Below are 25,798 nucleotides of genomic sequence, written 5' to 3' on the forward strand. Positions count from 1 at the left end.
ATTCATAACCAGTCAATGAAAGTGTAGTGGATGTGTCTGGCAAAGACTGTGCAACTGGATCAGAGGGAGCTTGGCATAGTAATAGGAGGCCACTAATTCAATAATGGTTTCAGCCAAAGGCAAATAACTCAAGGTCATGTTTTATCAAGAGAGCAATCATAAACATTGTGGACACAGTTTTTGTTGTTGGCAGGGAAAAGGAGCTGGCAGAGTAAATGTGATTACATGGTATAAATAGTGATATAGTTCTAAATGTTTCCAAAACGATATTTAGTTTCCAGGACCATGGCTGATATTGGAAGCATTAATATAGAAACACTGTAGTGGTGTGCTACACACAGCACTAGAATAACGACACGTAGTCGGTGAGTTGTAGTTGCGAAAAAAGAGATTTATTCAAACTTTGCAGCCTCCTTTAAAGCTTTCCCGTTCCTGCCCTCCCCGGGCGGGACTGCTGTGGGGAATGCATATTCGCAGACCCTTCCCGCGCGTGGGTTTTTCCCCCTGCTGGTGAAAATGGCCTGGCGCCCTTTTTGTGAGCCGGTTCGAGTGCGCTGGAAAGTGGGTCACCACAGCACTCTCCCCCCAGAACTGGTGATACCTCCCCCAATGTCCCAGTCTGGATCGGCCTCTGTTTGGGAGGTCTGCCCCTGCGCCGCGGTGCCTGAGCCCGGACCGGCTGTGCCAAGTCCACATGGGCCGGTTTGAGTCGGTCCACCGTGAAAACCTCCTCTCTCCCCCCAATGTCCAGCACGAACGTGGACCCGTTGTTCCTGATCACCTTAAACGGCCCCTCATAGGGCCGCTGTAGCGGTGCCCGGTGTCCACCCCGTCGTACAAAAAGAAACTTACAGTTCTGCAGGTCTTTGAGTAAGCAGGTCGGGATCTGTCCGTGCTGTGAAGTGGGCACAGGGGCCAGGTTACCAAGCCTCTCACGTAGTCTGTTCAAGACTGCTGTGGGTTCCTCCTCTTGCCCCCTTGGGGCCGGTATGAACTCTCCTGGGACTACCAGGGGTGTGCCGTACTCCAATTCGGCCGACGAGGTGTGTAGATCCTCCTTGGGCGCCGTGCAGATTCCGGGCAGGACCCAGGGAAGTTCATCCTCCCAGTTAGGCCCTTCCAGGCGGGCCATGAGAGCCGACCAGGTGACGGTGGAAACGCTCCACTAGTCCGTTCGGCAGTTGTGTGATGTAGCTGTGTTCCTAAAACGCTGGCCATAGCTGACCACAGGCTGGAAGTGAACTGGGCGCCCCGTCGGAGGTAATGTGGGCTGGTACCCCAAAGTGTGCTACCCAGGTTGCAATCAGTGCTCGGGCGCAGGATTCGGAGGTGGCGTTGGTGAGCGGTACTGCCTCTGGCCATCTGGTGAACCGGTCTACGATAGTTAGGAGGTACCGCGCTCCTCGTGACACTGGCAGGGGCCCCACGATATCCACATGAATGTGGTGAAACCTCCTGCAGGTGGGTTCGAACTGTTGCATCGGAGCCTTGGTATGCCGCTGCACCTTGGCTGTTTGGCACTGCATGCACGTTTTGGCCCATTCACTGACCTGTTTACGAAGTCCATGCCAAACGAACCTGTTGGAGATCAGCCGGACGGTTGTCCTGATGGATGGATGCGCTAAGTTGTGAATGGAGTAGAAAACTCGCCACCACCAGGCTGCCGGGATGACGGGGCGGGGTTGGCCGGTAGCTACGTCACACAGTAGGGTCCTTTCACCTGGGCCTATGGGGAGGTCTTGGAGCTGCAAACCGGAGACCGCAGTCCTGTAACTCGGGATCTCAGCGTCTCCCTGCTGTGCCTCTACCAGCGCTGCATAGTCCACCCCCTGGGACAGGGCCTGTATGGTAGGTCTGGATAGTGCGCCTGCCATGACGTTGTCCTTTCCCGAGACATGCCGGATGTCAGTCGTGTATTAGGAGATGTAGGACAGATGTCGCTGCTGGCGGGACGACCGGGGGTTGGACACCTTAGTGAATGCAAAGGTAAGTGGTTTGTGGTCCATGAACGTGGTGAAGGGCCTACCTTCTAAGAAATACCTGAAATGCCGGATTGCCAGGTATAGTGCCAATAGCTCCTGATCGAAAGCACTGTATTTGAGTTCGGGTGGTTATAGGTGTTTGCCGAAGAATGCCAGGGGTTGCCAGCAACCTTTGATGAGTTGTCCCAGCACTCCACTGACTGCTGTGTTGGATGCGTCCACCGTGAGGGCAGTAGGAACGTCCGTTCTGGGGTGCACTAGCATCGCGGCGTTTGCCAAGGTTTCTTTGGTTTTAACGGAAGTGGCTGCGGCCTCTTCGTCCCAGGTAATGTCCTTGCCCTTACCGACATTAGGGTGAACAAGGGGCGCATGATTCGGGCTGCTGAGGGGAGGAAACGGTGGTAGAAATTCACCATACCCATGAATTCCTGCAGGCCTTTGATTGTGTTGGGTCGAGAGTAGTGGCAGACCGCGTCTACCTTGGCGGGCAGAGGGGTTGCCCAGTTTTTAGTAATCCTGTGGCCCAGGAAGTCGATGGTGTCGAGTCCAAACTGGCATTTGGCCGGGTTGATTGTAAGGCCAAATTTGCTCAGTCGGGAGTAGAGCTGGCGGAGATGGGACAGATGCTCTTGACGACTACTGCTGGCTATGAGAACGTCATCCAAATAGATGAATGCAAAGTCCAGGTCGCGTCCCACCACATCCATTAGCCGCTGGAATATCTGTGCGGCATCCTTTAGGCCGAACGGCATACGGAGGAATTCAAAGAGGCCGAACGGGGTGATGAGTGCTGTTTTGGGGATGTGGTCCAGATGTACTGGGATTTGATGGTATCCCCGGATGAGGTCAACCTTGGAAAAGATCTTTGCGCCGTGTAGGTTTGCTGCAAAGTCTTGAATGTGCGGGGCTTTGAATGCTGTGTATTTGCCGTCCTCCGGGGGTGACTGTATAAACTCCTCAACTTGTGCAGCTGTCTCCTGGTCGAGGGAGCTCACCATGTAGTAGTAACGAGTGAAACCGAGGTTATCTGCCAAATGTGGAATTGGGCTTCTGCTTGTTCGAACCATAGGCGAGGTCGCAGCTTCCAGAAGCTTGGCAGTTTTAATGAAACTGCATGAACAGATGCGGCGTTGGTCATCTCTGGTCCAAATATCGTTTGGGCCGTCGGGGTCACCAAATGTAGTGGTGTGCTACACACAGCGCTAGAATAATGACACGTAGTTGGTGAGTTGTAGTTGCGAAAAAGGAGATTTATTCAAACTTCGCGGCCTCCTTTAAAGCCTTCCTGTTCCCGCCCTCCCCGGGCGGGACTGCTGTGGGGAATGCATATTCGCAGACCCTTCCCGTGCGTGGGTTTTTCCCCCTGCTGGTGAAGCTGGCCTGGCGCCCTTTTTGTGAGCTGGTTCGAGTGCTCTGGAAAGTGGGTCACCACAGCACCTCCAAATGTGGAACTGTAATGATAATCCATTAATAGAGGGCTAAAATAAGGAGGAAAAATGTCCCATATATGGAATTAGACCATAAGATATAGGAGCAGATTTAGACTATTCAGCCCATCGAGTCTGCTCTGCAATCTCATCATGGTTCATCCCAGACCCCATTCAACTGTCCCCTCACCATATTCCTTTAGGTCTCGACCAATCACGAACACCTCAACTTCTGTTTTGAATATGCCCACGGACTTGGCCTCCACCCCAGTCTGTGGCAGAGCATTCCACAGATTCACCACTCTCTGGCTAAAAAAATTCCCCCTTACCTCTGTTCTGAAAGGTTGCCTCTCAATTTTCAGGCTGTGCTCTAGAACTATCCTCTAGTTCTGGATACCCCCACCAGAGGAAACATCCTCTCCACATCCACCCTGTCTAGTCCTTTCAACATTCGGTAGGTTTCAATGAGATCACCATGCATCCTTCTAGATTCCAGCGAGTACAGGCCCAAAGCTGTCAAAAGCAAATCATTTGTTAACCCCTTCATTCCTGGAATCATCCTGGTGAGCCTCTGCTGGACTTTGTCCAATGATAATACATCCTTTCTGAGATAAGGGGCCCAAAATTGTTGACAATACTCCAAGTGTGGCCTAACAGATTGGCAGGCAAGATTTCCCTTTACAGAAACCATGCTGACTTTGACTTATTTTATCATTAGTCTCCAAGTACCTTGGAACCTAGCCCTTAATAATGGACTCTGACACTTTCCCAACCACTGAGGTTAGGCTAACTGGCCTATAATTACCTCTCTTTTGTCTTCCTCCTTTCTTAGAGTGGAGTGACATTTGCATTTTTCCAGTCCTCTGGGAACATGCCAGGATCAAGTGCTTCTTGAAAGATCATGACCAATGCATCCGTTATCTCTTCAACAATCTCCTTTAGGATGTAGTCCATTTGGTCCAGGTGACTTATCCACCTTAAGACCTTTCAGTTTGCCTCGCACTTTTACCTTTGTAATAGCAATGGCACGTGGGCGCGTGGCCAAGTGGTGAAGGCATTGGACTAGCGACCTGAAGGTCGTGAGTTTGAGCCCCAGCCGAGGGAATGTGTTGTGTCCTTGAGCAAGGCACTTAGTCACACGGTGCTCTGCAACGACACTGGTGCCAAGCTGTATGGGTCCTAATGCCCTTCCCTTGGACAACATCGGTGTCGTGGAGAGGGGAGACTTGCAGCATGGGCAACTGCTGGTCTTCCATACAACCTTGCCCAGGCCTGCGCCCTGGAGAGTGAAGAATTTCCAGGCACAGATCCATGGTCTTGCAAGACTAACGGATGCCTTTACTTTAGCAATGGCACTCACTCCTGTTCCCTGACATTCATGGACCTGTGGCGTACAGCTAGTGTCTTTTACAGAAAAAGCTGAAGCAAAGTACTTATTAACTTCATTTGCCATTTCTTTGTCCCCATTACTACCTCACCAGCATCATTTTCCAGTGGTCCAATATCTACACTCACCTCCCTTTTATTCTTTATATAACTGAAAAAACTTATAGTATATATACTTTATATAATTAGCTAGTTTGCCCTCATATTTCATCTTTTCCCTTCTGGCTTTTTTAGTTGTCTTTTATTGGATTTTAAAAGTTTTCCGATCATCCAAATTCCCACTCACTTTTGCTACCTGATATGCCCTTTCCTTGGTCTTTACGCAGTCCTTAACTTCCCTTGTCAGCCGTCATTGCCAGTTGGATTGGAAGGGGTTACTGGTGGGGATATCTACAGAACAGAGGTTGCTGAAGTTTCTGGGAATAGTTTGCCAGGTGCAGGAAAGATATGTCCCACAACAACTTCTTCAGTGGTACATATCCACCCTGCGCCTTGTCAGCTATTCCCAGAAATTTCAGCCACCTCTGTTTTGCCGTCATTCCCACTGGTATCCCCCTCCAATCCACCTGGGCAAACTCCTCTCTCATGCCTCTGTAATTCCCTTTATTCCATTGCGATACTGATACATGTGACTTCTGCTTCTCCCTCTCAAATTGCAAATTGCAGTATGAATTCAATGCATGAAATTCATGGAGGACTGTCCCTCTGCCTACAATCACTTCCATTACTGTGATTTTCACTCCTGCCAGGTGGTGAATGGTTACTGGATCTTCCATGAACAGTGAAACTATCGAGGCTGACAGCGAATACAAAAGATACAGTCGTTGTGGTGGCCATTGTGGGGTCTTTTAGGTGCATGAGGGACTTGCCGATCATCTTTCAGCAACCTGAGCTTGACTTGCTAAAGTCATTCTTAACATAAGTAAAATAATGTTATTATATTAATTTCATTTTTTTTTCACACAGTAAACCAGGAATAAAAGCTTTTCACTTCTTTTAGCTTTTGAAGCATTTTAGTGAGAATAAAATAGTGATTTAATCATACACATAGATGAATGAAATCAAACAACTTAAAACAGTAAAGTTAATAATATTATCTCTAAAATATAAATTTAATGACATTTTGAAATATTTCTGAAGGTGTTAAATTCTGCAAGTAAAACTAGCTTTTCAGAGCCTAAGATATTTTGAGGTAATAATGATGTTTTAGTGTGGCATTAAATGCAGTCACTGCTTTCATTAGTTATTCGGATGCCACTTTGATGACATTTCTTGTGTTTAAACACATAACTGGATAAGTGCAGGTCTCAAACAAGAGAAAATCTGCAGATGCTGGAAATCCAAGCAACACACACAAAACGCTAGAGGAAGTCAGGAGACCAGGCAGCATCTATGGAAAAGAGTACAATCGACGTTTCAGCAGGACTGGAGAAAAAAGGTGAGGAGTAGATTTAAAAGGTGGGGGGAGAGACACAAGGTAATAGGTGAAACCGGGAGGGGGAGGGGTGAAGTAAAAAGCTGGGAAGTTGATTGGTGAAAGAGATACAGGGCTGGAGAAGGATGACTATAATAGTATAATAGAGAGAGGACAGAAGGCCATGAAAGAAAGAAAAAGGGGGAGGAGCACCAGAGGGAGGCAATGGGCAGGCAAGGAGATAAGGTGAGAGAGGGGAAAGGGGTTGGGAAATGGTGAAGGAGAGGTGGGGGGGGGGGGACATTACCAGAAGTTGGAGAAATCGATGTTCATGCCTTCAGGTTGGAGGTTGCCCAGATGGAATATAAGGTGTTGCTCCTCCAGCCTAAGTGTGGCCTCATCACGACAGTAGAGGACGCCATGGATAGACATATTGAATGGGAATGGGAAGTGGAATTAAAACGGGCGGCCACTGGGAGATCCCATTTTTTCCGGTGGATGGAGCATAGGTGCTTGGCGAAGCGGTCTCCCAAGCTGTGTCGCTGTCACTGATATGCAGGAGGCCACACCGGGAGCACTGAACGCAATATATGACCCCAACGGACTCACAGGTAAAGTGTCACCTCACCTGGAAGGACTGTTTAGGGCCACACTCAGGTTGGAGGAAAAACACCTTACTGTGTATTCTGTTTGGGTAGCCTCCAACCTGATGGCATGAACATCTATTTCTCAAACTTCCGGTAATGCCCACCCTCCCTCCACCCTTTTCACTATTCCCCATCCCCATTTCCTTCTCTCACCTTATCTCTTTGCTAGATGAACCTTTTTGCTGGGCTAAGTCCAGAATCAAGAATCCAGCAAATAACTCACAGAATCTGAATCAGAATCAGGTTTAATTTCACCGGCATACAGTATATTGTGAAATGTGTTAACTTTACGGCAGCAGTACAATAAAATACATGATAAATAGATAAGGAGAAAAAAACTGAATTACATTAAATATATATACGTCTACTGTTACGTAACCGGCAACAATGAATATCAATTGAGACAGGTTATATAAAAACAACCAAATATTTATTAAACAGAGATAAGCGATAAGGAAAAAAAACAAACAAAAACTTTAACCGGAAGTTAACTGATATGCAGCCATTCAACAAATCAACACTCGGCACCGGTTCTTAAAGTGTTAAATGCGAAAACAGTTCTTAAAGTGATAAAGTCAGATATAGTTCTTAAAGCGATAAATTTGAAAGTCCAACAAATCTATACATTCAACTGGGGAGAGACTTCTCTGGAGGAGGATTTCTTCACAGACACAACTTTCCTGCTGGTTTTGTCCACCGAATCCACATGGAGGTAAATAAACAGTTTAAAACAACTGACCTCAAATTCTTTTAGAGAGAGAGAGAGCAAACCGTTGCATGAACTCCTTTCTCTTTTTGGCAAGAGTTATCCTCGATGCAGGTTGCTACTCCGCCAATGAAGACTCAATAAGGTCGATCCTAAGTTAAACTGCCAAACGATGCCGACTCCTCTCGATCCCTTGATCCTGCACTTCGATAAACTCTTCACTCTCCCTTCTACTCTTCGAATTGAGTAAATCAACATATCTAGCCAAAAATTTCCAGTCCAATAATATGGCCTCTTGCAATAGAATGCAAAACCGTTTTAAAAAGTGAAACTGCGTCACAAAAACAAACACGCAACAGAAACGGAGATACAGCACGTTCTACCTGGAAATCTACAAACTAAAAACCCATTGCGTCATCTGGGTCGACCCTTATATAGTCATGGTGCACATGTCATCACGTGACCTCACATTGGCGGGAAAATCAGGTGACCTCCAAAAGACCATTACATCATTCTCACAAAAAAAGCAGATCTCCTTAAGCATGTAACACTACTAAATAGTTAATTTGAAATAAGTAGAACAAAAATAGCAAAAATAAAAACAGTAGTGGGATGGAGTTCATAGGTTCAATGTCCATTTAGAAATTAGATGGTAGAGGGGAAGAAGCTGTTCCTGAATTGCTGAGTTTGTGTCTTCAGGCTTCTGTACCTCCTTCCTGATGGTAACAGTGTGAAGAGGGCATGTCCTGGGTGCTGGGGATCCTTAATGATGGATGCCGCCTTCCTCAGGCACCGCTCCTTGAAGATGTCTTGGATACTACAGAGGTTAGTACCCATGATGGAGCTGATTAATTTTACAAGTTTCTGCAACTTACTTCAATCTTGTACAGTAGTCCCCCATCCCCCCAATACCAGACAGTGATGTAGCCTGTCAGAATGCTCTCCAAGGAACATTTGTGGAAGTGTTCAAGTGATTTAGTTGAGAAAGCAAATCTCCTCAAACTCCAAATGAAATATAGCCACTCTTACCTTCTTTATAACTGCATCAATATGTTGCGTCCAGGTTAGGTCCTCAGAGATATTGACACCCAGGAACTTGAAGCTGCTCACTCTCTCCACTTCTGATACCTCTGTGGGGATTGGTTTGTGTTCTCTTGTTTTACCCTTCCTGAAGTCCACAATCAGCTCTTCAGTCTTGCTGATGTTGAGTGCAAGGTTGTTGCTGTGACACCACTCAGCTAAATGGTATATCTCACTCCTGTTTGCCCTTGCGTCACTATCTGAAATACTGCCAACAATGCTTGTATCAACAGCAAATTAATATCTGGTATTTGAGCTATGCCTATCCACACAGTCATGGATGTACAGAGAATAGAGCACTGGGCTAAGCACACATCCCTGTGGTGCACCAGTCTTAATTGTCGGTGAGGTGGAGCTGTTATTTCCAATCTGCACAGATTGTGGTCTTCTGGTTGGGAAGCTGAGGGTCCAGTTGCAGAGGGAGGTACAGAGGCCCAAGTTCTGTAGCTTTTCGATCAGGACTGTTGGAATGATGGTTTTAGATACTGAGCAGTAGTCAATAAACAGCACACTGGCATACGTAGGTATTAATATTGTCCAGGTGATCCAAGGCTGCGTGGAGAGCCATTGAGATTGAGTCTGCTGTAGACCTTTTGTGGTGATAGGCAGATTGTAGTGGGTTCAGGTCCTTGCTGAGACAGATGTTGATTCTAGCCATGACCAACCTCTCAAAGCATTTCATCACCATAGATGTGAGTGCTACTGGACAATAGTCATTACGTTACTCTTCCAGAGCACTGGTACAAATGTTGTCCCTTTGAAGCAGGTGGGAACTTCCGACTATAGCATTGAGAGATTGAAAATGTCTTTGAATACCCCCATCAGTTAGTTGCCACAGGTTTTCAGAGCCTTACCAGATACTCCTTCGGGCCCTGCCACCTTGTGAGAGTTTGCTGTCTTGAAAGGCAGCCTGATGTCAACCTCCGAGACAGAGATCACATGATCATCCAAAGCTGCAGGAATCCTTATATCTGTGGGTGGGTCAGCCCAGATTCTAGGATTAGGCCCAAAGATAGAAAGATAGGAAAACTACAGCACAATACAGGCCCTTTGGCCCACAAAGTTGCGCTGAACATGTCCCTACCTAAGAAATTACTAGGCTTACCCATATCCCTCTATTTTTCTAAGCTCCATGTACCTATCTAAAAGTATCTTAAAAGACCCTATCGTATCTGCCTTCACCACCATTGCCAGCAGCCCATTCCACGCACTCGCCACTCTCTGCATAAAAAACTTACCCCTGACATCTCCTCAGTACCTACTCCCCAGCACCTTAAACCTGTGTCCTCTTGTGGCAACCATTTCAGCCCTGGGAAAAAGCCTCTGACTATCCACACGATCAATGCCCCTCATTATCTCATACACCTCTCTCTGGTCACCTCTCATCCTCCGTCTCTCCAAGGAGAAAAGGCCAAATTCACTCAACCTGTTTTCATAAGGCATGCTCCCCAATCCAGGCAACATCCTTGTAAATCTCCTCTGCACCCTTTCTATGGCTTCCACATCCTTCCTGTGGTGAGGCAACCAGAACTGAGCACAGTACTCCAAGTGGGGTCTGACCAGGTTCCTATATAGCTGCAACATTACCTCCTGGTTCCTAAATTCAATTCCATGATTAATGAAGGCCAATACACTGTATGCCTTCTTAACCACAGAGTCAACCTATGCAGCTGTGTTGAGCGTCCTATGGACTTGGACCTCAAGATCCCTCTGATCCTCCACACTACCAAGGGTTTTACCATTAATACTTATTCTGCCATCATATTTGACTTACCAAAATGAACTACTTCACACTTATCTGGGTTGAACTCCATCTGCCACTTCTCAGCCTAGTTTTGCATCCTATCAATGTCTTGCTGTAACCTCTGACAGCCCTCCACACTGTCCACAACACCTCCAACCTTTGTGTCATCAGCAAACTTACTAAACCATCCCTCCACTTCCTCATCCAGGTCATTTATAAAAATCACGAAGAGTAAGGGTCCCAGATCAGAACACTGAGGCAATCCATTGGTCACCGACCTCCATGCAGAATATGACCCGTCTACAACCAATATATCACCATTGTTTGAGCTTTTGTTTTCAGCAGCCTTGGTGGGACTTTGAAAGTGATGCCAGGGAAGTACAAAACCTTTTTCCTGTTGCTTCAGATACGAATCATCATTTCAGCATTCCTGTCTGAGATTTGGGTGGATGAAGTCTTACTTCACACACAAGAGCAGAAGAAGGCAGGAGCAGAAGTAGGTCACCAGGCTCCTCAAACCTGTCCATCATCCAGTATGATTATAGCTGATCTGTCCTGACCCCAAATCCTCTTTCAAGCCAGTCCGCATAATCCTCCATTCCTGAAACTCAGTCAAATTACTGGGTAAGAAGAAAAGTAGCTGCAAGTCCCTGTTTTATGCTGATAATAATGACAAGGACAGAGTAATCTTAATAATAAACATCCTTTAATAAGTATTTTAATTCAAATATTATTCATGAGCCAGAATACACAATTGGCAATCCATTGAGTTAGAAATTTAAGTTATTACCACCACAGATAAAAACCTAACACAGGAAAAAAGGCCAGAAGTTTAAAAAAAAACAAACTACTGGAGTCAAGCAGCATCTGTGGAGAGGGAGAAATTGTCAACATTTCAGATCAAGACACTACATTAAGCTATTTCATTTACCATATCTTAACTAATCCCTGGTTTAATAGGGAATGTATGTGTGGGTTATATAGTGAGGAAAAGGAGCTTACATGTAGATATCATTAGCTTGTCTGGATGTAGAGGCTTCAGAAAAGCTGCAGGTTATATTTACTAGAAACGTTTCCTGGCTTATCGGTTTCCCCAAAGCTGCAGAGAGACTTGATACAGGTATAGAAGCTGATATGTAGTTTAGAGGAGGTAAGTAGGGAGAAGTTGTTTACTTTAACAGATGGTTCTAGAAACAAAAGAGCACAGGTTTTAAGTGAAGAGGAAGGATACGTAGGGGATGTAAGGGAAAAGGTTAAACTGGTCAATGGATGAGTGGGATCAGACTTGTATTTATGCTCCGGTTTGATGGAAGTGTGGGTATAGACAGGTGGGATTGGTGTTTAGAGGATGTGATTGGTGGGTGGAAGATGTGATTGAGGATAAGGGGCGGAAGAGATGGCAGCAGGGAGTCAAGGAAACACTAAACAATTATTAAAGCAGGATACTGATGATGAAAATAAATAGCCAATGAGTGGACCAGATAAGACTAGTTTATTTAAGTAATTAGGAACGAAGTCTAAACTCACTTGTCTGGCCTGCTTCCACGAAAATTCTGTGCACTGCTTGTTGGCCTTGGATGAACAAATTAACTTTGCACAAGTGACATTAAATGCACATGCCTTGTCATCTGATGTCGCTGGATGTGCTGAGTGATTTCTGCATATTCACAGTGTGACAAAACCCAGAGCAACATTTTAGAAACTAGCATCTTGCAAACATAATGCCTGGTCACATATAAGAAATATTTGAAATATTTTTGAACCAGATAGTTCTTTACTTGAATGATAGAATATAAGAAATGGTTTACTTTGATAAAATTGGTACTTCAGTCTGAACAGACAAATTATTGGCAACATACACAAATGCGGGAGGAACTCAGTAGGTTAGGCAGCATCTGTGGAAAAGAATAAACCGTAGATGTTTCAGGCTGAGACCCTTCCTTAGCAACGGAAATGAAAGGCGAAGATGCCAGACTAAGAAGGTGGGGAGGGGAGTACAATCTAGGAGGTGATAGGTGGAAAAGGTGAGGGGCTGGAGAAGAGGGAATCTGAAAGGAGAGGAAAGTGGACCAAGGAGAAAAGGAAGAGGAGGGGCACCAGGGGAGGTAACAACAGGGATATAATTATCTGCAGACAAATTCCGAAATAGAAAACTTATGATTACATCTCCCGAAAAATGACATGACAACGATAATTTAAACATAAGCAAAACTCATCACCAATTCCTTCATGACCTGTCTGGAATAAAGACAGATAAGATTGCAAATGCACACTATATTTTACAAGTTATACTCTTTATGTAACTCTGTGGAAATAAATCAGAAACTATAGAACAAATCAAAGATTAACTTTTATTTGTCACATATACACTGAAACAAACAATGAGAAGTATCATTTGTGTCAAATCAAATCAAAGAGGATTGTTCTGGGCAGCTCACATGTGTCACCATGCTTCCAGTGCTGACGTCCATGCCTGCAGCTCACTGACCCTAGCCTTTGGAATGTGGAAAGAGACAGGAGCACGTGAGTGGCACTTGTTTACCAATGTCTAATTTGTTCTTTTCTATTTGATCACTTTCTAGGAGGGCAGGAACTTCCAGGGTCGGCACTATGAGTGCAGCTCCGACTCTGCCGACCTCTCTCCTTACTTCAGCCGCTGTAACTCCATCCGTGTCGAGAGCGACTGGTGGGTGTTGTACGAGAGACCCAACTACATGGGATACTAATATGTCCTGAGCAGGGGAGAGTATCCCGACTATCAGCGCTGGATGGGATTCAATGACTATGTCAGGTCCTGTTGCAGCTACCCATATGTAACTTCATCCTAGTGGTCATTTTGTCTGTTTGTTTTGCAATTATACATTTCATATTTTATGTTTGTGCTATTGATATAATTTTGTTAGCAGGTGGCATTTTTATACAGGTGTAGTTCCCTCATTTTTAAAAAAATAAGTAATCTTTTATCCATTTGGTTAAGCTTTTGTTTCTGAAGATGAATTTGCAACTTAAGATGTAACTTTAAATGATTATTTCACTTTGGGAGTAGAAACTATAACTCTCTGAGTCTGTCCTTTTTGGCCTGATTGCATAGAAATTATATAAAATTGCTTTATGTCTGCTCCAGAAGGGCCCACAATAGTCGCCTAAATGATCTATAAATACAAAATTGCAGATATCTCTGAGTGGATCACCTCTATAACAGGAAAAGTGAAAGGACATCTTAAATACTGCCTATCCTCAATGTACTGAGAGAGCTCACCATAAGAAACCAATTCCAATTCCAATTCTAAATCCAATTTCAAATGCACTCAACCGAGATACTTATAATACTTATATAAAAACTTCTGCTGCAGCTAAAAATCAATTCTGGAGGTCACTATAAATGACACAGTGGGCAGATTGGGAGTGAGAGTGGTGTTATTCAATGGAAACACAAGATCAAAATATTTGAATGGAGATTTGTGATTTATTTTATTAATAGCTTGATCTGTTGTTTGATTTTCTTTTATTCTTGCATTGTTTTGTCTGATTGTTATGCAAATTATCCTCTATATGCATTAACATGCATGCCATTGTTACTTCCATTACTGTATAGGGGAGATACCAATAGGATATGGACTTACAAGAAACCTGACTTTGAAGGGAGACGATGGAATTCATGGACGACTGTCCCTCTGTCTACGGTCGTTTCTGTTACCGTGACATCCACTCCTGTCAGATGGTAGATGGTTACTGGAGTTCTATGAACATCCCAACTAGAGAGGTCAACAGTACTTCCTGAAACCCGAGGAATACAGGAGATACAGCGACTGAGGACGTTACAACTCAACCACTGGGTCATTCAGGCATGCGAGAGACTTGCAGACTGTTGCTGGGAAGTCATACTATTGCATTGAAATACTTCTGAGCAGGATAACATGCACATACCTGAATTTTATTCCATTTATATTGCAATCTCATTTACTAATTACGTTTTATGAAATACTGCCTCACAAAAGCAGAGTAATCAGATAATGTCCAGATAATATCCATAACTGTTAAAAAAAAGTTTTCTCTTGTTTTTGTAAATTGGTCTTACTATGACAGATTATTCATTCTCTGGTTCCTCGGACATAACGTGGGGAACTAATCTGGCAAGGTACACAAACCTCTGATCAGATGATGATAAATTGCAATAATCTCAATGACATTATGTTGATGAACCAGGTTTTTACTGAAATATGGAAGATTGAAATATGGAAGATTGAACTAACAAGAGACAAGTAATATGGCTTACTGAAGATTCAGTAATTCAGTAAATGAAAAACTGAACATAGATTTTTTAACACAGCTATATTTTTAGAGTTATTTACCTTTACACTGAAGTTGATCATTGGTAAGTGCTGTGCACATTACACTGCAGGAACAGGTGTTGTACAATTGGAATGGAATGATTGTTCAAGGCAGAATATAATGCCTGTCAGTCTTGTGCAGCCCATTTAGCATAACTGACCACGATGAGCTTCCTGTCTCATACAGTATGTCTCTTATCATATGCTCTGGTTAGTTCAAGTTATAGAGTGCAGCCACATGATTTTTGACAATATGAGAGCCATCTTATACCTCATAATTATGTACATACTAAAGCTAAAGATAGGAACAATGAATAAGGAGGCTCACCCTTCCGAAATCTATAGGTTGCAGCAAAAAATAATTTCAATTGGGCCAATATCAGTCTCCCAATGAAAACATTGAGGTTTCTCTACACACCTGCTCTCCAAATCCCTGCTGACTGCTTGTCAGTCTATAATACAGCCCCATTAGAGTGGGTCTCCCCTTCTTATTTCTAACCTTTTGCTCATATGACCTCACTGGATGATCCTCTTCCTATTGATTTGCTGACCTCTGAGCATTTCCCGTGCTTTCTGTTTTTATTCTAAATTGCTTTAATGTGCTCACACACCTCCTGAAGTGTGACATCCAGAAAGGTGCACAATTCTCCATGGGAAGCAGAATCAGGTTTACTATTGGTGACGTAAGCCATGAAATTTGTTGCTTTCTGAGTTACAAAGTTATAAAATAAATAAATAGTGCAAATGAAAAATAATGAGGTAGCTTCCATGGGTTCATGGACCGTTCAGAAATCTGATGGCATTCAGTGGCTGATCTGACAATTGATGTAGGTTTGGTAGAGTTTGCTGATTTTGTATTCCTTGTCCTTATTGATAAACCCTCATGCTTTATCACCTGCTTGTTGTCCTAGCTTGTAGTAGGGAACAGCCCAATGGCTTTACAGCAGACAAAATAATGAAACTCCACAGTAGATCTACGCCTGATGACCAATATACCAAGTATCCCACAAACTCCAGGGGAAAAGCTCACCATTGTACAAATAAGTGAAGGCAAAATTGCCCACGACTCATGAAGCTTGATACAAAGTGCTGAAGCTTGACAGCTCATGGAGCATATAGGTACTGAAGCTCGATGGTGCAAAAGGCTTACCTCACTCTATGTACACTCAACACATGCAGAGATAAAGGGGAAGCAAGTAGATAAGAAGAATGCTAGTTATTTATTTAGAGATACAGCATGGTAACGGCCCTTCCAGCCCAATGAGCCTGCACCATCCAGTTACACCCATGTGATCAATTAATCTATAAACCTATACATCTTATAAGTATATCAGATTTCTGGGGAATGTCAGTGTGCCAACTGACTTGAGTTAATGGTGAGTAGAGTTCACATGCGCTGCAATCACCATGGGATACTTCGGGGATGCGAGTGGTTCTTTACAAATGCAAGTCTTTATTTCATTTTACCTGTGATAAACTGCTTCCTGTTGAAGAGAAGGAAAAGAAGTGTCCTTTAGCTTGGCTTGTTGTTTTAACTTATTCCTGCTTCTCAATGCTGCAGGTTGCTCGAGGGGGACCGAAGATCATCTGGTTTACACTGTTGAGTGTCATTAACACTTTGGTACCCCTTTTGCCAATGACATGCCACCCATTGCAAATTGCTGGATAATTCCAGCTGCTTGGAATCCCTTACTCTCCACAAACATCATTCTCATCTGCTTCAAGGGCTTTTCATCAATCTTTACCCTGCACAAATCCTTCCATTTTCACCAAAGCACAGTGCTCTGACAAACTGTACAGAAAACCTGATCAGAATGTCCTAAGAGCTTACTTGCTGAATATTTAATTAATCAGTTCACTACTACTGGATGAGAGCCACTTGCATCTCTAGGTCGCTGGTATAAGAATAATTGAAAATTAAATTGGGAAGCATTTGTTCCACAATGAGTGATTCTTCTGTTCTTTTCAGCTCGTAATAAAGAAAGTTCATTCTGAAGGTAAAGCCTGGTCTCTTTGTGAATTCTTTCCCTCTACAGCCACATCCAGGCCTCTACTTTCTTGCACCTTCTTTAAATATTACAATTGAACTTACAGTTCTTTCCATATTCTTCTTCCCAAAATGTATCACCACACACTTTACTGTATTGAATTGGCCACGTCTGTCCATTGAATAGACCTGCTCATGGCCTTTCGAAGTCTATTACTATTGCAGTTTTTCACTATTCTTCCAAGTTTTGCATCATATGCATATTTTGAAACTGTGCTCACTATTCTCAAAACTGCGTCAACAATGTATATCAAAAACAATGGTTGTCCCATTAGTGAACCCTGTCGATTGCTCTTGTATTATTCAATCTACAAATAGCCATTCACTCCAACTTTCTACAGGACTCTTTATCTATTTTATCTGCCTAGTTTCCAAACAATCACCAGATTCTATGCAAATAGCCAACAGATAGAATGCATTCAATTTTCAGCCATGCATTTTATATTTAGCTTAGGCCTTCATTTTGCTTCCTAATCAGCTTTAGATTTTCTCTGTCACCACATTAATCGATTGCTTTTTATTTTAGCTGCTATTCTTTTCCTGTTCCATTTCTTTATCTCTCACACTGATATAAACTGATGAGCTAACTTCATTTTTAGAATCTGTACTTGTCTGGTTATTTCATTTTATTGGATTGCGAGCCAATGGTTAAATATCTACTTGCTAATACACACATTGTTTCTGGAACTTACATGGTCCTCACCTTCCTCTGGGAATAGGCTCTTAGAATGACTGGAAAATCTCTATATCTTTTCATTCAGAATCCCCATCTCCAATGTAAACTACTTTCTCTGCTGTTGGTTGCATTTTCAAACTCATTTAAGTCTCATTTTCCATGACCTCAATAAAACTTGGGTAACATATTGACCTGAATAAGACTGCTGTGATCACAATGAGAAAAAAGCAAAGGAAAAACAACTCAGACATGGCAAACATGAATTAAGAACAGTACTGGATGCAAAGAGGAGACATGTAAAATTGCCAGAAAAATGCATATCTGAGAACTGGGGATGTTATATAATTCAGTAAAAATATGACCAAGAGACTAATTGATAGAGTGAAGATGAGACTGAACATGGAAGGAACATAATAGAAGATTGTAAAAACTTACTGTATATAAATAAGAAAAAATGTAAAAAAAACCACTGAATAATATTGGTATAATATTGGTTCTTTATTGTCAAAAGCAATTGAATTTTTAATAGGAAACAAGGAAACAGCAGAACAAATGAATACATACTTTGAGTCTACCCTCAAAGAAGAAGGCAATTGGTAAATAGGTTTATTATTGTTATATGTACTGAGATTGTTTTGCAAATAATAGACACAGATCACTTCATCACATCAGTGCATTGAGGGAGTACATGGGAAAACATAGCAGAATAGAGAATAAATGTTACAGTTAGAGGGAAAGTGCAGTGCAGGCAGACAGTGAGGTGTAAGACTGAATGAGGTAGATTGTGAAGCCAAGAGTTCATCTTGTCTTATGAGGAGACCATTCACTATTCTTAGTGCTGTCTTAGTGTGATAGAAGCTGCCCTCAGGTCTTGTGGTACATGGCTTCAGGCTTCTTCCTGATTGGAGTGAGGAGAAGACCGACTTTCCAGGGTGAGCGGGGTATTTGATAATGTTGGCATGAAGTCCTTCCAGAAATTCTATGGAAACAAGAGACCAATGAATAGCAGAAATGAGCTTAATTTAAAGTAAACTATTTGAGCAATTAATGGATCTGAAAGTCAGTAAATCTCCAGGCCTGATAATCTGCATCTCACAGCATCAACAACATATGGTATGTAAATATCCAATGCATTAATTGTCATCTTCCAGAATTCTAGAGATCATGGAACAGTTCCCATAGATTTGAAACTGGGAAATGTAACCTCACTACTTACAAGAGGAGGAAATAAAATAGAAAACTGAAGACCAATTTTTTTTCATACTGCAGTAGTAGGGAACATACTAGAGTCTATTATAAAGGGTATGAAAAAGAACAACTAGGAAACACCTAGGAACAACAGATGGACATCATTTAGAGCAGAGACGAGAAGGAACTTCTTTATCCAGAGGGTACCAGAGGGTAGTGCATCTGTGGAATTTGTTGCTACAGATGGCTGTGGAGGCCAAACCACTGAGTATATTTAAAGTGGAGATTGCTAGGTTCTTGGATAAGCAGGGTGTCAAAGGTCAGAGGAAGGAGGTAGGTGAATGGGGTTGAGAGGGATAATAAATTCGCCATGACGGAATGGTGGAGCAGACTCGACGGGCCGATTGACCAAATTCTGCTCCAATGTCTTATGGTCTAAACATTAATGTGATTAGACGAAGTCAACATGGATTTATACAAGAGACATATGATTAATGAACTTACTAGTGTTTCTTGAAGCTATGTCTGGCAGAATGGCATTGGATTCTAATGTTCTAATCCGAAGTTCTTTCAGAAGTCAGGAAAGAGGCACAAAACCTGTTGCTTTATGATAATTTTATTAAGAATTACTAGAATAAAGAATATTTGAAATGAACAGTGATAGAGGTCTATTAATTGAAGGGAGGGACAAAAGGACTAAGAGACTAAGATGGCGCAGTTTTGTGGTCAGCTATTTTGTACCGGTAGATAAGAACAATTCCATTCAAATTCATAAATAAGAGTCAACCAATGAGAAAGTCTTTATTCAAATGATACAGCACTAAGAGAAGCTTCCAGAATCATACCAGTGAAACCACTAGGGGAGCACACTGAACAACTGCATAAGAAGCATCATAAATTATCACAGGTATATAACATACAAATAGGTAATTAATTGTTAAACTGCAAAGAAGATAACAATTTACTTATTTATTTGTTTGTTTATTGAAATACAGTGCGGAATAGGCCCTTCTGGCCTTTCAAGCTGCACCACCCAGCAAACCCCAATTTAATCCTAGCTTAATTACAGGATCAACTGGTACACCTCTGGACTGTGGTAGGAAGCCTGAGTAGCCAGAACTGAATTAAGATGAAGGGAAATTGGAGTTTCAATGATCAAAGAAATTTCCTGGTCTCCATTAGCCAGTGTGTGTGACATGCTAGACTTCAGTTCATCCTCTGTCAGTCAGACATTTGGTGCCTTAAATGATCTTAAAAGCAGTGAAGCACAGGATGTGAGACACACCAAGCTTATTCAGGATATAGTTCTGTTTCCCTTGATGTAGTGCGTTCAGATACAAGCATTTGAAGCCTTGTCTTCTATTCCCGCAAAGGGAACATTTTATTTCTGTAGCCTTGTTTGATCTACTAGTTTAACTACTTCTCTTTCTGAGCAGGTATTTTATTGGTTTCAGTTTGAAGAAACATTTAAGGAACATACAGTTGGAGTCAGAAGTTTACATACACCTTAGCCAAATACATTTAAACTCAGTTTTTCACAATTCCTGACATTTAATCCTAGAAAACATTCCCTGACTTAGGTCAGTTAGGATCACTACTTTATTTAAAGAATGTGAAATGTCAGAATAATAGTAGAGAGAATAATTTATATCAGCTTTTATTTCTTTCATCACTGTCCCAGTGGGTCAGAAGTTTACATACACTTTGTTAGTATTTGGTAGCATTGCCTTTAAATTATTTAACTTGGGGCAAATATTTTGAGCAGCCCTCCACAAGCTTCTCACAGTAAGTTGCTGGAATTTTGTTCCATTCCTCCAGACAGAACTGGTGTAATTGAGTCAGGTTTGTAGGCCTCCTTGCTCGCACACGCATTTTCAGTTCTGCCCACAAATTTTCTATCGGATTGAGGTCAGAAAATGATGTTAAGTCTGGTTCATCCCTGGGAGCAATTTCCAAATGCCTGAAGGTATTACGTTCATCTGTACAAACAATAGTACACAAGTATAAACACCATGGGACCACGCAGCCGTCATACCACTCAGGAAGGAGACGCATTCTGTCTCCTGGAGATGAACGTACTTTGGCACGAGAAGTGCAAATCAATCCCAGAACAACAGCAAAGGACCTTGTGAAGATGCTGGAGGAAACAGGTAGACAAGTATCTATATCCACAGTAAAACGAGTCCTATATCGACATGACCTGAAAGGCTGCTCAGCAAGGAAGAAGCCACTGCTCCAAAACTGCCATAAAAAAGCCAGACTACGGTTTTCAAGTGCACATGGGGACAAAGATCTTACTTTCTGGAGAAATGTCCTCTGGTTTGATAAAACAAAAATTGAACTGTTTGGCCATAATGACCATCGTTATGTTTGGAGGAAAAAGGGTGAGGCTTGCAAGCCGAAGAACACCATCCCAACGTGAAGCATGGGGGTGGCAGCATCATGTTGTGGGGGTACTTTGCTTCAGGAGGGACTGGTACACTTCACAAAATAGATGGCATCATGAGGAAGGAAAATTATGTGGATATATTGAAGCAACATCTCAAGATATCAGCCAGGAAGTTAAAACTCAGTCGCAAATGGGTCTTCCAAATGGACAATAACCCCAAGCATACCTCCAAAGTTGTGGCAAAATTGCCTAAGGACAACAAAGTCGAGGTATTGGAGTGGCCATCACAAAGCCCTGAACTCAATCCGATAGAAAATTTGTGCGCAGAACTGAAAATGCATGTCCGAGCAAGGAGGCCTACAAACCTGACTCAGTTGCACCAGTTCTGTCTGGAAGAATGGAACAAAATTCCAGCAACTTACTGTGAGAAGCTTGTGGAAGGCTACCCAAAATGTTTGACTCAAGTTAGACAGTTGAAAGGTAATGCTACCAAATACTAACAAGGTGTATGTAAACTTCTGACCCACTGGGAAAGTGATGAAAGAAATAAAAGCTGAAATAAATTATTCTTTCTACTATTATTCTGACATTTCACATTCTTAAAATAAAGTAATGATCCTAACTGACCTAAGACAGGGAATGTTTTCTATGATTAAATGTCAGGAATTGTGAAAAACTGAGTTTAAACGTATTTGGCTAGGGTGTATGTAAACTTCTGAGTTCAACTGTATATGACTGAGAATTTGGCAACTAAATCAAATGATGGCTAGACATGCATTAAATTGAATGACTCTTTGAGAGGCATTTTAAATCAGATGCAGCTCTGTTGATTGTTAGCATTTTCCTCCTGGGAGTGTATTTGCCTTGCTAAAAATTTAGAGAAATTCACAAAAAAATGTTAGGCATTTCCAAATGTAAAGTCAAAGATTTCATTTTCTCTTAAGACGCAGAAACAGGGAATTTGATTTTCTCCCTTTATATAAAAAATCAGCTCCATTCACTCATAAAAATTCTAGAAAGGACAGAAATTCAATTGACTAAACACTTACATAATGAACAATAAATTTAATGCAGATAACTTACAAAATGTTTAACTTATCCAAAATAAAGTCAAAGGATGGGATGAGATGGGATAAGAATAAAGAATTTGACAAGACATGCCATAAGACATGCCAGAAGGAGGAAGCTAGACTACCACTAGTGACTGTGAGTGGATAAAATGGGAGGTGGGTTGGAGATTGTTTGTGTAGGGTTTGTGGAGATTGTTTGTGAAGTTCAAGAACTGGTGTTAGCCTTCAACTTGACACTTTTGGAATTGTAATCATGCATGTCGGCACACATTCTAATACCTGTGTAAACATGCAAGCTCACATAACTTCCAATATCTATACCTCAACTTCTTTCCATGATGGTTTATCCATTTTACTTTTACAGTCTTGGATTATTAAAGTACATGTGAGGAAAAAGCTTCAGATTGAAGTTTGTGCCTGCGCTTTTGTCAAACTAAACATTTCACTTCTGCCTTCATCAGTCAGTCAGCCAGTCCTGATGACGTGCCTCAGCTCAACTGTTTATCCACTTCATAATTGTTGCCTGCTGTGCTAAGTTCCTCCAGCATCTTTGTGTGTGTTGCTCAAGATTTCCAGCAAGTGCAGAACCTCTTGAGTTTGTCCTACTTCTTTATCGCACGTTTCCCTCTTCTAACCTGAACTGTGGACAGAATTGGAGAATCCCAGTGTACCCCTGGTTTGCTGGTTAGCTGTTCAGCTTGGATAATTTCACAGGGTGAACGTAAGTTAATTGTTGCCACTGGAATGTCGGTGGGATTCCTAAATCTGTCCACGGCCTCATAGAACAGACGGATGCAATATTCGCGAGAGAGGTCACCGAGGTTGGAAGCAAAATAGTTTCAATGTTCCTTAAAGAAAACATGTTTGAACAGTTCTTCAGATAAGCGTGAAGGTGTTCCACCTTCTCAGCAACTCCAGTGGAAGTAACCAGGTAACTGTGCTATAGTAGCGTAGTGGATAGTGTGACGCTATAAACATCTTGCCACGTCGGAGTTCCATGTTTCTTCCAGGTGCACTGGTTTCCTTCCACAGTTCAAGGATGTACTAGTTAGTAGGTTATCCTGTGATTAGGCTAGGGTTAGATACGTGGATTGCTGGGCAGTGCGGCTCATTGTACTGGAAGGGCCTATTCTGCACTGTATTTATAAATAAAAAAAAGTAAAAGTAGCAATAGTATTACTTCAGCACAAAGGATTGTTTTATCTGAGTGGCTCAGTGGCTTAGATGGTAGAGTCATTGCCTCACAGTTCCAGAGACCTGGGTTCAGTTTTGACACACTGAGCGCCGTCTGTGTGGGGCTAGACTGGCTAAACTCTGAAAGATGGCGTGGTTGGCCTCTCTTAACAGTTTCATTAAATTAAACTTTTTGTTATGAAGTTTGCTCGCACTTACATCATGTAGATTCCAGTCCCATAGAAGGGTCTTGGCCCAAAACGTTTTCTGTTTGTTCATTTCCATGGATGCTGCCCGGCCTGCTGAGTCCCTCTAGCATTTAGTGTGTTTTGCTGATGTAAATTCCAATCCTGCTTTAAAACATGCAAAACATTTAGGAAGAAGATAGTCAATATTTAAATAAAAAGATAATAAATTCAAGTTAAATGTAATGCTATTTCCATCATGGTCACCACGCAGTAAGTGTAAAGTTTGGCGTGTCTTTCAAACTCCCAATTCTGAGAAACATCACCAACTCTTTTTCCTCAAATCTGCTTTGAAATGGGATAAATAAAATGGAAAGTAAAACAAAGGTTAAGTGAAAATATTTGATGACTGTTCTTTAAAATATGTGCATTGGTGTTAGTTTTAACACATAAGCGATAGCTTTGTTTTTGTTCTCCTTTCTGCCAATCCTCAGTCCTGAATTATAAGCAGAACAAACCATTCTTTACATTGACCTTTCAGTCCAGCATATAAATACCAGGCTGCACCAAGCAGGGACACAATCAGTCAGTGGTTGCTTGACTAAACTCAAAATGGGAAAGGTAAGGCCTGTAATTTCCATTCATGCACCATATTTTAATTGTTTTACATCATAAAGATACCCTGATGTGATAAATTACTGAACTATGCTTCTCTTCTTACCACAGATCATCTTCTACGAGAACAAGAACTTCCAGGGTTGGCACTATGAGTGCAGCTCCGACTGTGCTGACCTCTCCCCTTACTTCAGCCGCTGTAACTCCATCCGTGTCGAGAGTGACTGGTGGGTGTTGTACGAGAGACCCAACTACATGGGATACCAGTATGTCCTGAGCAGGGGAGAGTATCCTGACTACCAGAGCTGGATGGGATTCAATGACATAATCAGGTCCTGCCGCAGCTACCCAGAGGTGAGTTTCAAATTTGTGAATGCTCAGAATGATGCACTTTTTGCACATGAGATCTAATTTTTACTGTATTTCCCTCACCCCTCTTTGCAAAATGACTGAACTCCTTGCTTTATTAGACTCGGCATCTCACTGATTGCATTGCAGGGGAGTGTTAATGTCAATGATTATGCGAGATACAGGACAAATAGAGCAGATTGAATTTCAGATGTCTCAAGCAGCCGACATCATTAGCTTATTCTTTTCCTGCATTATGTGAGATGGAAACAAAATAGCTCAACAGTAGCTCAGTTCATTGGACAAGCTCTTGTTCAAGGTGCCTCCGTTCTGAGAGGGCCAGAGAAAATGGAACAACGTAAACTATGGTAGCAACTCCACTGGACCCTTGTGGCTGTTGAGTTAAAAGAGCCAGGTTTAGGGTGAAAATATGGAAGTAACCTCCACAATGTCTGAACTGATCTGTAGAATTATTGATTCATTATCTGGAATACATTAGTTTCAAACCAATCAATAAATTCCACTTCATACATTCAATACACTTTATCAGTGAGCTGCATATTAGGGATTCCTGGAAGCAAATCTCCCTGACCCTGAAGTATTCTGCTATAGCCTAGGAATTCCATCTAAGTTATCTGTTTTCTACCATTGTCAAAGTTATGCTCTCATCAGTAAAGTTATAAATTTCTATTCCAGTACCGAGGTGGAAGCTACAGGATGAGGATTTACGAGAGGCCTGACTTTGCAGGACAGATGATGGAATTCATGGACGACTGTTCCTCTGTCTACGATCGATTCCGTTACCGTGACATCCACTCCTGTCAGGTGATGGAAGGTTACTGGATCTTCTATGAACATCCCAACTACAGAGGTCGACAGTACTTCCTGAGACCCGGGGAATACAGAAGATACAGTGACTGGGGTGGCTACAACTCAATGATCGGGTCCTTCAGGCGCATGAGGGACTTCTAAAAGTTATTGTAAAACATAATGTTGTGAAGAGTAAGCTTTGGTAGATACAAATAAAGTCCTTTATTGAGTTATCAATTCAGTGTACTGAGTTTTCTTGAAATTATATGCAGTCTTTTCTAATGTATAAGTTTCATATAGAATGCAACCTACATTCACAGGTAACATGGAAAAGGCACTCTTAGAAACTGCTGTTAAAAAGAAAACTGAGAGAAAATTTAATCTGCTACATTTCTAAACCTGTTTACAATTATGCACCAGAAGATAAGAAGCACTGGAGTAGAAATCCATCCCTGGTCATATCCTTGGCAATGGCAGTGTTGACACATTATACTCCATTTCCAAAGCAAAGTTCAAATAAATTCCATAGAACTGAACTTTGAAAGTGAAGATCAGCACAGATTTACTGCTGTCTCCTGCA

General features: G+C 42.3%; 1 protein-coding gene across 1 annotated transcript; it reads left to right on the forward strand.

The window, feature by feature from the left end:
- Positions 1-1,895: 1,895 nt before the first annotated feature.
- Positions 1,896-25,380, forward strand: LOC140198734 (gamma-crystallin S-1-like). Its single transcript, XM_072259749.1, has 4 exons — positions 1,896-1,986; positions 15,678-15,707; positions 24,170-24,414; positions 25,105-25,380. The coding sequence occupies exons 1-4, from the start codon at positions 1,896-1,898 to the stop codon at positions 25,378-25,380; spliced, it is 642 nt and encodes a 213-aa protein (XP_072115850.1).
- The last annotated feature ends 418 nt before the right edge of the window (positions 25,381-25,798 follow it).

Source organism: Mobula birostris, chromosome 6 (assembly GCF_030028105.1).
Source record: "Mobula birostris isolate sMobBir1 chromosome 6, sMobBir1.hap1, whole genome shotgun sequence".
Classification (NCBI taxonomy): Eukaryota; Metazoa; Chordata; class Chondrichthyes; order Myliobatiformes; family Myliobatidae; genus Mobula; species Mobula birostris.